The 12,582-nt window shown below is 43.7% G+C and overlaps 1 protein-coding gene across 1 annotated transcript; it reads left to right on the top strand.

The window, feature by feature from the left end:
• Positions 1 to 3,780: 3,780 nt before the first annotated feature.
• Positions 3,781 to 6,486, top strand: LOC101549434 (uncharacterized). The gene is made up of 3 exons (XM_055124438.1): positions 3,781 to 3,859; positions 4,324 to 4,409; positions 5,998 to 6,486. The coding sequence occupies exons 1-3, from the start codon at positions 3,781 to 3,783 to the stop codon at positions 6,484 to 6,486; spliced, it is 654 nt and encodes a 217-aa protein (XP_054980413.1).
• Positions 6,487 to 12,582: the final 6,096 nt, after the last annotated feature.

The raw sequence follows: 12,582 nt of genomic DNA on the forward strand, positions 1-12,582 counted from the left end.
TATGAAATAAGCCAAAAGATATATGAAATTGGAAATTTAAATGAGCAATTTTGAATATGTTATGTAATCTACAAATGCAATGCTTTTAAATGAAGTTCAGCTCTGTAAAAGAATAAAGGCAATTCAAACAATGTATGAGACAAAATAAATTGGTCTCTGACATACTGAACCAACCCAATGTCTCAGAAATGTACTGATTCAACCTTATGTCCCTAAATAAGCCAGCATTATTTTAAAAGTCAGCAATTTATGGGAAATAATGCTTGTTCACAACACTGCTCTGTTGATTAGACTACAATGGCTGAAAAAAGAGTAGAAGGGTTAGCTGGATAATATCTTCATTCATATTATACCTGTCTATCAAAGTGGCATTTAATTTTTTCCAATTCTGTGCATTCAGAAATTCAGTCACTGATAAAAATCTATTTAATTTGCTCTACTGTCATTCAGTTAATGCCTGTCTAAAATACTAAAATTTATCATTTCTTTGCTTGAAGGCCTTGTAAAAAATAGCCCAATTTCAAAATGAATGGATTTGTATTAGTTAATCTCCAGTAACAAAAGATAGACCTCATCTTATTTTAACTACATAAAATAAAAGTACATACCATATGATTTGAGGTATATGTCTTTGTTTCTATGAAACTTGGTAGATTATATTTGAAATCCTACATTTGAAAAGAATTTATTTCTTCCCCAAAGTCACAAAGATTGTTTTTACCTCCCAACATGTTTTGGAATGTGAGTTTCCATTCTGCTCTCACAAAATCTTACTAGTCATTTTTGCTCAATGATTCAATATTAGTTCGCTGTCCATGGTCTTGATTCATATAAAGGGAGATGTAATGGTGTATTTTGAAAATGTAAATCACAAGGCTTCTGCACCAATTTGATACCCTAACATTTTAGGACAATATCAGAGTGGGGGGTTGATTGGCTTTAAGTTCACTCAGTCATTCCACTTATTATTATTTTTCTATATTTGTCACCAATTGGGAGTACAAGAAGTAGATTGGAGAAAGGTTGCATTTCATTATCTTTGAACACCACCCCATTTAAGAATCCAAAGACTGATCAAAGGGTCCTATGGTAATAAAAAAATAGTACTTTTCATCCTTTAATTCTTCTCTTTCCTTTTATATATTTATTTAGCTTCATAAAACTAACTAGACATCCTTGTCAAATTTTACATAGGATTAAGTGGAGATGTTTTTTCCAAAATGACTAATTACCAAATAAAAGGGCACACATACATTCTTGAAATCAAACCCCTTTCTGCTCTTGCTCTCTTGCTCTCTCTCTCTCCATTTATAAATATATATCCATATGCATACATACTTGTATACACATAGGCACTAAGAGCATTAAACCAAATCCCTTATCTAACAGCCTTCTCCCTCCCCCCAAGTGAAGGCAAACAGGCATATACTCCAATAGTTCAGGCTACTTCATAAATTTTTCTGTCTAAAATAACTTCCCACTTTTTTTTTTTTAAGAAAAGCTTGACCTATCAGAGTAACATTCAACCTCTTATGTGGTTCCCTCCAGGGGGTAAGAGAATAAAGAAAAAACTTCCCTCTTTGCTCTAAACCTTTCATTGTCTTTCATTTTTCATTTCTCCCTTCATATTATCAGGAAAAGCCAGCAATTTGCCCCATGTATGTAAATATAGGTCTATATATGTACATATGTATATATATGTATGTAGAAAACAAAATCTTATTTTCTAAAGCCCGATTGCCCTCCCAGGGCTCTGGAGAGCTCAGACCAGCACATATGGGCCACATTTTTGCTTTGACACAAGTATCCCAATAATAACAAAACAGGTTCTAGCCCAAACTAAGGTCAATAGTCATGCCAGGCCATCGGGCCAAACTTCAGCGATCCTTACTTTTCCAGGTACGAGAAGCTACTTTTCGAAGTATTTAGAACTTGGGGAAATCCTTGTACCGGAAGAAAATGGCCTAAACACAATAGGACTCGCCATTTTCTCCTTGTGAAGCACAAAGCACTTGGCGCTGCCGGGCACACAAAGAAAGCATGGGCCCGCGGAATTCTTGCACATTTCAAGACGGGGGAAATCACCTCCCCGCGAACCACAATTTCTCCGGCCTGGACGCTCAGACGCACTCTCCCAACCTACCTGTCACAAGAAGACGCCTTATAGGAGGGGTAGATAAAACACCCACGGAAGACGCGATGCTAAACTGGCAATAGTAAGTCTCGAAGAGCAAAAGGCTCGGCCGGCCCGCGCCACACCCGGGATTGCAATCTAGGCCGGAGATGCTCGCGTCCCCTCCCTCCTCCTCGCACCTCTATCCCAATTCCATCCCGTCCGCCCGGCGTTTCTGCTGGTCCAGTAGCGGAGCGATCTCCGTGACCTGATTTCCAACCAGCGCCAAGAACCAACCTTGCAGCCCGGAGCCAGCAGGGAGGATCTCAAGGATGCTGGCGACGCGGGAACCCCCCTGACTCCGTGCCTCCGGCGCTCCCCCGCCCTCTGCTTCAAGTCGCCGACTCTGAGGCAGCCCGAGTGCCCTGTTCCGCAAGCTGACTAGGACCGAAACCCATTGCCCATTCTTGTGCCGAAAGCGCAAGCGTCGGAGAAGCGGGAAAATAAAGCCCCGAAACGTAACCAGCGCCCCGATTCACAAAGCGAACACTTTGAACCCATCCAGCGACGCAGAGCCCGGCTAACGCAGGAGTTAAAAACCAAACAAATCCCAAACCAAACCATGTACTTACAGCTGGTGCGTGTATGGGTAATCCGCGTCTCTGCCCGTTTGGCTGATCACTTTTTAGAAAATAAATATATCTCTATATAATGTATACACACATCTATATGCATTTAATTTTGCCCTTCTTCCATCCTTGAGAAGGAATGAAAACAAAAATCTTGTCGCCTAACGGGGATGGGGGGAGGGGGACTGAGATTTTCATTGTCTAAGCTCAGTGCACGCTGACCAAGTAAAGACGCTCTTTGCAGTGCGGGGCTCCTTCTACTTTCTGCTTGAAATTCAGGAGCTTTCAATGCAGTAAAGCGGGGGTTTGGTCTTCCTCCTTGCCTCCCTCCCTCTACATGTTCTCTCTCTCTCTCTCACTCTCTCTCTCACTCTCTCTCTCCCTCCTCCCTCCTCCCCCTCCTCTCTCCCTTCTGCACTTCTGCAGCTCTAAGTCTCTCTCTCTCTCTCTCTCTCTCTCTCTCTCTCTCTCTCTCTCTCTCTCTCTCTCTCCTCTCTCATTCTCTCCCCCTTTCAAAAGAGGGCAGGTCTCTTCCTGCATCCCAATGAGTTAAATCAGTCACTTACTTCTCATGCTTCAGCAGCCTCTTTAACAACCCGAGGACTGCAGGCACAAAAGAGCATTAAGCTGCCTCCAATTTGTGTAGAAGGCCTGTCCTTAATTTGTTTTTGGAGTATAATTAAATCATGTATTTCACATAATATGAAAATACCAAGTTCCCAACTTTAGTGAATGAACTGCTAATAGTAACCTTTGAGACTCTATCTGCCTTCCAGCTGATGTCCTTAGGAAAGGTCTAGGATGCCACAGAAACAGAGAGGCCGGATCCTGGGCCCAAATTTACCTCCTCCTCCCTTTCACATGTCAAGGTCACAGTCATATGATTCCCCCATGGCTCAAAATAAAGTCTTTTATTCACCCTGCCTGGGAGAAGAATGGTCTTTGAAGGGGGGGGGGGATGCTATGTGAAAATCTGAAGGATTAGACAAATACATAAACAAACCCTTAGCCTGAGATACAGAAGAAGCTGAATCCGCCATGATCGGATGTGAGGACAGAGGGTGGGAAGGAGCCGCAGGCCGGGCGAGTGTGCGGTTTCCATCCCCGCGCCTACCTGGTGAGTTCTGAGGTGTCTAGGTCTTGCTCCAGTTTCTTCCAGTGCCCAAGTGGGCCTGAGCAGGTGACAGGACTGGAGCCTTTTTTTTCTCTGAAGCTCTGAGGAGTTCAGATCTCCCAGCACCACCCAACCGTGTTGGAGGTGGGGGTCTTGTGTAAGTCTCCCCCTGGCACTAAGGGGCTGGGGCACAAAGCAACTCTGCCTTCCCGCAGTTTCTCTTTCAGAAAAAAACCCCTAAGCGCGGCCATTGTTCTTCTTCAATGAAGGGGGCCGAGGGTGACAACAGAGACCTCCTCTTCCACCACACTCACCACTCGCTCGGCCCCTCCCTCATTTAGCCAAGGCCACGGCCGGCCGAGGAGAAATTTGGGGCTTTTTCCTGCTTTTGAGACTCCTGTCTGGGAGCGAGATCATGGGACGCAGTATCATTAACATCTTGCTGATCTTCTGTGCATTCGCTTCAGCGGTGTTCCGTGAAGTCGGCACCCCCACCCCCTTTTCGGGTACTCAGAGTGCTCAATCGGAGGCATTGCACGAGTGTTGCGGGGAGGTTGGAAGAGCAGATAACCGGATCTAGTCTCACGGAAAGGGAATGAAACAATATCACTCGCCACCTCCTGCCTCTGAATATTGCTCTTATCACCCTGGGCTTGGGACTAAGGACGTGTTTCACCTTGAACATTTATCAAACCCGACTTCTCCGCCCCTGCTGCAGCAGAACACACAGGCCGCTCGCACCCAGCTGACATCTGCCTGAAAAATTCAGCAATACCTCCAATGGAGTCCTTTGCAAAGAGTGAAAACCAAAAAGCTTCTTCCAAAAAAGAAAAGAGGATTAGGAACACATACAATAAAATAAAAAGACTGTCTATATACATGTACAGGGTTTGAGGGCTCGAATTACCTAAGAACAAACAATAAATAAACTAAAACGTTTCTGTGGCTGAGCTCAGACCCTCGGCCTCACTGCACGGGTGCTTTATTTTAGCAGTGACAGACAACAGTCTCTTTGGAAACCCTAGAAGGAACGCTCATGGTCCATTGCCCCTTTCCCCATGATGCTCATCCGATCCTTTTCCAATTTATTGACCTGGGACGTGGAACCTTTAAAGATAGACAACGTCTTGCCAAAGCCCGAGGGAGGCCAGGCCACGCGGTGTGCACCCAGCGGGCTCTGAGGTTCAGTACGCCCGCAGGGTCTGGCTGTGGCCTCCAGAGGACATCAGGTGGGCCCTGACCCAGCAATCCTTCCACCCACCGCCGCTCTGACAAAGCGAACCTCGCCTCGTCTCTCTGGGTCCTGGAATTTAACGCGTGACGGTGGGAAGGCCTTAGGAGGGCATGCATGCCACGGGAGCGTTTCCTGGGTAGACCGCGGTTCCTTCTAAGTCCACAGAGCAAAGGAAAAAACGCTTCACAAGCGAAGACGGGAACATTCGCCCGCCCAGGGCCTTTCAACAAGATGGCTGGGCCAGGACACCTGCCAGGCAGCCCGCAGTCACCAATTCTGTGCTATTCTACGGCTGCGGGGTCACCTAATTGTGGTTCCTCATAAGGTCACCTAACATCCTGGCTCCCAAGCGCTCAACCCCACGCCCAAGAAGCCTTTTTGGCCCGACACCGTTCTGTTTACTGTTAAACCCCTTCCTCCCCTACCACACGCATCTCACGCCCTCAGCCCTGGACCCTAAACCCTAAGATTCTGGTCCAGCCAGCGCCTCCCGCTTGGCCTTTTTTTTTTTCTTCCGGGTGTGCCCAGGGCGCAAACCTCCTCCTAGTCCCGCGCACCTCGTAGCTCCAGCTCGGAGTTTATGAAAATGTAACCCAACTCATTGCCAGAAGTTGTTGCTAATTAGTGGATAATAAACTTCTGTAGCCAGGGCACAAAAGTCTTTTAAAAGTGCAAAGGTGTTCTTTGTTATGGCATCAGAAAAGGGATTAGCATATCAATGGGACAGGGGGGACCGGACAATGAGCCCTCCTCCCCCTTCGCTGCCCTGGGTACACCGCCCGCCGCTCCTCCTCCTCCTCCTCCACCTCCTCGTCCTCATCCATCTCCTCCTCCTCCTCCTCTTCTCTCTGCCCTTCCTCCTCCTCTTCTTCCTCCCGGGGCTCGGGTGCGGAGCGCTCGGCTGCAGGCCTGGCCCCGGCGGGCTGGCGCGCGGCGGGGCGCGCGGGGCGGCTGGGTCCGAGCGCCTAGGTCGGGGCGGCCGGAGAGCGTGGCCGGCGTGGTGGGGGAGGGAGGGAGGGCTGCCCGCGACCCCAGCGAGTTGGAGCGCGGTGCTCCCTCGGCCGCGCGACGACCCGCGGCCCGTCCTCTCCGGATCTGGGGACGCCACCGGCTTCCCAGCCTCCTCCGGCCGCTGTCAGCCGCCTGCCCTCGCCTGCACGCGACCGGCCGAGGGTTCGGGCCACTTCGAGGCTCTCCCGGGCCAGCAGCCGCATCCCGAATTCGGGGTGCTGGGGTCCCCGATCGGCTGCTGTCTGGAAGGACCCCGACCGGGGCCCGCGAAACTCAGCTCGGCCACCGCGGCCCTGGCCTGAGCGCACCTCGCCAAACGGACGCGCGAGCCGGCGTGGGGTCGCCCGCCACCCCGGGGCCCCCGGCGGGTGTAAACTGCAACTGAACACGAGGAAGCCCCGCGTGCCGGGCGCCGGACAGCGAGGGTCTACGCGAATGAGGGGGCAGAGGGGGAGGGGAGCAGAGGCAGGCCCGGCCCAGGCCTACGGGCTCTCACGAGCTCCGGCCGCCGGGACCCCGCGGGTCAGTGCAGGCCCCGGGCTCCGAGTGGACCCGGGAACTGCAAAAGGGGGCGGGAGGGGAAGAGCAACCGCCCGACCCGACCCGCCGCTTCGCTGCCGGCCCTGCACAGCCCCGGGCCAGGCCGTCCGCCTCTCGTTCCCCCAAGTCCCCTTTGCCCCGGCAACTCAGGCGACTGAGGCGAGCCAACGTTTCTTTCTCATCTCTCCCCTCCCCCACACCCTTTCTCCTTGGAGGCAGCTTCCGTCTTCTAAGTGCATTTAAAAAAAGGAAAAGAAAAAGGAAACCTCCAGGGTTCTCCTTAGCCCCCCACCCCCCACCCGAAGCTTTCCTTCCACGCCCGCTGTCCAGCGAACGGGCGCCCAGCTCAGACAAGTTTTTCCCCCGAAAACGAACTGAGGTAGCTGCGGCGAGTGAGAATGTCGGGGGGTAAAAACTGGAGGTCGATGTTTTCCTAAATGCAAAACATCAGAGAGGAATGTGAAAAGAGCTTTACTTCCCTGCGAAATCTCCATTGTTGCTTGGCAAACAATGGGAGCCGGGGCGACTATAGGGCTGGGAGCATGAATAGGCGATCCGCAGGATGTGTGCGGGTCAGTGCTTGGGGTCCCGGGCCTAAAGCCCCTTTCTCAGCTTGCCACAATAAACCAGAGCAAGGTTTAGTCTTTACTGGGTCACCGGCCATCCTCTATTATTCAACACTTCACAACAAAAAACACTTATTAATCAGCGCTGACCAGAGGCCCCTTTTGAAACAAGAGAAGAGGGGAGAGCGAGGGAGAGAGGGAGAGAGGGAGAGAGGTGAAAAGAAGATTGAGAAGCCCCGGACAGATCTTTCTAAAGCCAGAGCAACCGTAGGGTACTTTCCTCCAGTGGCCAAAGTTTATTTGACACAACAAAGTTTCTAATCAGGCCACCGAGACCTGGATTTCTCTTTTGCCTTCCGCCGGGTCTCCTGCACTGAAGATGCTGGAGACTTTGTTGCAAGGAAGGATGGCTTTAGGTCAAATTGCTAAGGCATGATCTTAGAGATCTAATTGCTATTGGAAGAGAAGGCTGCTCCCAGCTAGGCCTCCACTCAGGAGAAGGCACAAGGAAGACTGTCCAGCGCTGCTCTGGGCACCCTGCTGATGGATGAGGTGTCAGGCAGTAGTCATGTGAGGACTGGCTTCCAAATGGTATGAGCAGTAGTCAAATGTGGTACTTATGGGTGATGCTAAATGCAATCTGTAGATTTTCTACTTCATGATTTTTCAGTCCGGCTCTATCGAACGACTAAGCTTGCTTGCTAGGATGAAGAGGAGCTGATTATTCCTACGCTTAGACAAAGATATAAAAGAAATGGGCATGATGAATAGTTTGAGGGAAGAAAATGCCTCAGGATGTTCCATGCCACTAAAATAAGCGCGTTCTTGGCTCAACTTTGATCATTTTAAAAGGGATGTTTGGTTGTAACCTAATTGTATTTCTTTCATTTATCTGGTTACATGATGATTATGAACACATGCTCAGATATATATGCACATTCATATACATCAAAGTGAAGTGCGACATACATCAGCTTTCTGAATGACTTCAAACCAGTTGGAACTCAGGCAGTTTTGATGGCAAATTTTGCTATTTTCTGATTTGGACTTGGAAGCCAATATTTCTTGGTTATTCTGTCTTTTTTTTTTTTTTAAAAATTCCCAGGTTATAATTTAGCCAAGTGAGCAAGTCTTTTTTGAAATGGCTGATGTGTTCATGTGAACAGAGGCAGTAGATACTGAATTTTGGTGGTGAAGAGACATAAAACAATTATTTTCCTTAATAAATAGAAGTGAATGCCAAAGAAATATTCTTTTAAGTTTAAATTTTTGTTTGTGTACACTTTTGGTTTCTTGTGAAACATAACTAATTATTTCACTTGTTATGATTCAAAGACTCCTTTAAACCCAGAAAATATATGAATGGGGGATTGTGAGTTCAGCAAATTAAGCTGTAGAACTAGATGACTTGGTAATGAAAGCAAGAATGTAGAATTACTTGGTAGCAAACTGCACTGGTATTTATTAGAGTTTATGTAGTAAATGCAAAATTGGTAGCAGAGTTTGGTCTCTAGAAGTGTTTCACTTAGCTGTCCACATACATGATCGGCTTTTTTCCCCTTAATGTAAGAAATATAGCATTTCTCAGATTTTGCAGAGCTCAGCTCTTCCTGCAATGGAGTAATCAACCTTTATCTGAATTATTTAAAGCCTGGGATTAAAGGCCTCGGAGTTGAATGCTGACAAGCTCTCACATGTAGGCAGGAGAAAGTTTAGTATTCTTTTCTATATATGTATACTTTGAAAATAATTTGGTCAAGTGTGGTAAATTTTTTTAAGTTATGCATACGAACAATGAATAGTTCTTTTTATAAATTGTTTTCCAACTGAAGTTATTCAGAAAAAGACTAGGATTCTGCTTAATACATAAGTGTATCACTTAAAATGCATTGTTTTTAAAGTATTGTTCTTTAAAAATATTTGCCAAAAAAGCTCCACTGTTTCAGGAAAAGTGTTGAGTGTATGGAGACACAAATATATAATCATTCAACAAATCCATTCTCGGAACCTGATCATTTTATGTCATATGTTTCCTTTGGTATTTTGGTTGATTTCCTAATTTGCTTAAGGGAAACAATGCTACATTTTGTGTACACTTTTACTTCTAAACTAACGATATATAGGACTAAACATGGGACTAATCAAAGAGACTTTTCTCTTTTTTCATTTTTGATTAGAAATTCAATAAGTAGCATTATAATGGTATTTCCTTAAATATACTAATAAATTTCTATGGAAATTAGAACAGTTTCCACATCTGTCACAGGAGAAATACTAATACATAAATTTTGTATTTAGCAAACATTTTATATAGGGATATTATATGTATTATTTATGATACAGGAAGTACTTATTAAATTTGTTATATCATATAGAACTCATCTTATTTCAAAGTACATTTATTTAGTACTACATATTGCTGTCTTTTAAAAGTACATCTGTAACAAAAATTTTTAATTAAATGATTTGGCACATCATATAAGTATGACTTTATAGATATATTAACATCTATATCCTGGAATTTCTTTTTCTCCTTAAAAACCCATCTGAACATTTAAAAAAAGATATGACACATTTTTAGTGAGACTTAATTATAAAGGGAAATAACTGTCTTGATATAATAAAGGTTAAAAGAAGAAGTCTGTAGCTATTTAATGAAAACTATATAGGTCAGTTTATTTTGAACCATTTCAATTTCTACATCTGTTTTTCTTCCTGGTGAATGCTTATAATTCAGAAACATTTTTTTCCATCTTTAAAGTATTTGTCAAATTTACTTCAAATTCATATCAACATGATTTAACAAAGTATGGTATCAATAAAGTATCATGAAATTTAAATGAAAAAATCCATCCAAATGTTGTTTTTGTACATGCTACTTTTCTTTGATCTAAAAATAAATCAATATTTTTCTTTCTTCCATTGTAGAGAGAAGGTAAAAAGAAAATCATAGAAATTTGACTTGTCCCACAATGAATCGTCCTTTTGGCACAGAATTCTGGTTAGTCATATAGATCTAAGACTTCTGTAGAGAGACTCAACCTGGTACTTATTTATTTATAAACTTCCACCTCACTAGAGATTCAGAGTTATATTTAGGAAACTAGAATCTTATACAATATGTGTTTCTTTGGTTATTCAGCATAAATACTTTATGAGTACACCAAAAGTAATTTTTAATCCAAAACTTTCATTAGGTTTACCTGTGTTGCATTAAAATATCTAGATGTATTTTTGTATATATCTTGAGATGACATCTCTCTAGGACACTGGAGAAAATCAAGAGTGAATGAAAACTTTCCCCCAAATTATTTTTATGGTTGTTCTTAGTTTGCAACTTCAGTTAATTTCATATTGATACCTGTGGAATAAATTCCTTTTTGGCTTACACAATACATTTTTTCATCTAGAATTCTCTGCTTTTCTAGCCATTTATGATAAAGTAGAATGTTTTAGACTGTTTCACAAAAGGCTCCAAAGATGTTTCTGTGCTTAAGGTATATAAATTTCAGTGGTTTGGGAATGTTTACTATAAGTTTTAAAGACATTATTTATCATCCCTTCTTTTATGGCAGATTAAAAAAAATGAAAACCAAGTTTTAGAAATGCCTGTAAAATCCAAGGTATAAGATGAAGCACTTCTTTATTTCTTCGCTTCTTACATGGGCAGTCAGAGAAGTTTGTCTCTGATATCTCTGAGCCTGCTATATCTGATAAGATCACATGAGCTTTTCTTTCAATTAAAGAAGTTATTTGGAAAGTCTTTGGAAACTTACCTGTGTTGAGGTTATGGAGAAGAAATAAGGTTTTTCTTTTGTTTGCCTTGTTACTGGGCTTCTGTGGATTAGAAAGTAGTTCAATGTCCTTGAATTCTTCTTGTCCCTTTATATGTTTCATTGCTTTTTGTGGGAATGCCAATGGGGTAAGGACTGTTAGAAAGAAAGTGGGGTGCACTTACAGAGTCTATGGATCAGGTAGAGTTTGGATGGTAATCCAAATGCCACTAGTCCAGCCTCCTTATATAAGGAAAAAATCTATTTTTGTTATACCTTTCTGTCTCTGTCATTTTCTTGCCACTCCACTGAAAGTGCCTAAGAGATCCCATGAAAATTAAGCTCTGGTAAATATAATTTGTTCTAGACCTAATGACAGAGGTATTAAGAGGCAGGGGAATGACTCAGGTGTCATTTCAAGGCTGGCCCTTTGGAGTTTGTGTTAATCTGCATGCAGCAATAGAATATTATGTTTTATGTATGTGCACTATGTTTTATTTCCCAGTAGTTACATGTACATTACAGATGCATGGATACCATATTTAAAATTAAAACCCTAAAAAAAATGTGAGCATTTACTTTGAACATATTTCGTATGAATAAAAGCTTTAAAGTAGAAAAGGTCTTGGCAATGGGAAAGGAGAAGATATATAGTCACAAAAATATATAATTACAATGCTTTGCAACTAACTTTACTCAAACTTTGGTTTTCTGAAGACTGCAGTTAACTGAAGCTTATGAATATTCCAGGAGTTTTTCTGGATGCTCTAGCTTTTTATGAAAGGTGATTATTATAAAACCAGTTGGCTGAGAACCCACACAACTGCTTTATATCCCAACATGCTTCAATGATCCCCTGAGACTTAGAGATAAACAAGTTCGCTTGGACATATACATCACTGCAGACCCTCGCCAGGACAAGTCATTCTGGGGCTATCCGAGAGGAATTGCAATTAGGGTTGTGAGGCCAGATCAGAAAGGCTGCTAAGCTTGACATGACAGGTTCCCTGGGCTTTTGTGAAGGACCTTGCCCCTAGTAGCAAAGCCATAATTTCTCCAAAGTGCCAGAGTAATACCAATTTCATGCTTTGATGAGGATTTGGGTTTGGTAGCATCAATCCTAATGATTCCCACAGTTTTAAAGAAAATGAGCCTCATGATTAAAGTTTTCTTTTTTCCTCCTTTACATCTTCTGTTTTATCTTTTCATTTCCTATCTCTCTTCTCTTCTTCTCTTCCCTTTTTCTCTTCCCAGACAGCCAAGACACTGAACAAGTCCTCTAAAGAGATGCATACTCTGTTTTAGGTTTGAAATATACTAGATGAGGGTCTAAACAAAGTGTTGCTTCGCATCAACAAATTATTTCTTCTAAATATATACCATTTTTAAATGTCTGAGGTCAAGGTCAGTGCCCAGAACAACCTGCGCAGTCTGAGGTCAGCCACAAATCTGGAGAAGACCAAATTTGAGGTGTAGTTTTCTTCTAGGGTGAGCTCAGAGTGGCCTGAGATTTATGCATCTGACCTAGTTTAAGCACAATCTTAAACATGTAGAAAGAACTCTTCTGGTCTTCTGGTCTTAGAAGTTCTTATAGATCTGACA

This window comes from Sorex araneus, chromosome 2 (genome assembly GCF_027595985.1).
Source record: "Sorex araneus isolate mSorAra2 chromosome 2, mSorAra2.pri, whole genome shotgun sequence".
Taxonomy (NCBI): Eukaryota; Metazoa; Chordata; class Mammalia; order Eulipotyphla; family Soricidae; genus Sorex; species Sorex araneus.

What these genes read in the sequence shown, in the direction of transcription:
- LOC101549434 (XM_055124438.1), top strand. Translation starts at nt 3,781, where the DNA reads ATGATCGGATGTGAGGACAGAGGGTGGGAAGGAGCCGCAGGCCGGGCG. An exon ending in TCCATCCCCGCGCCTACCTG is followed by an intron (nt 3,860 to 4,323) that starts GTGAGTTCTGAG and finishes CATTCGCTTCAG; the next exon opens with CGGTGTTCCGTGAAGTCGGC. An exon ending in TGCACGAGTGTTGCGGGGAG is followed by an intron (nt 4,410 to 5,997) that starts GTTGGAAGAGCA and finishes GCTCGGCTGCAG; the next exon opens with GCCTGGCCCCGGCGGGCTGG.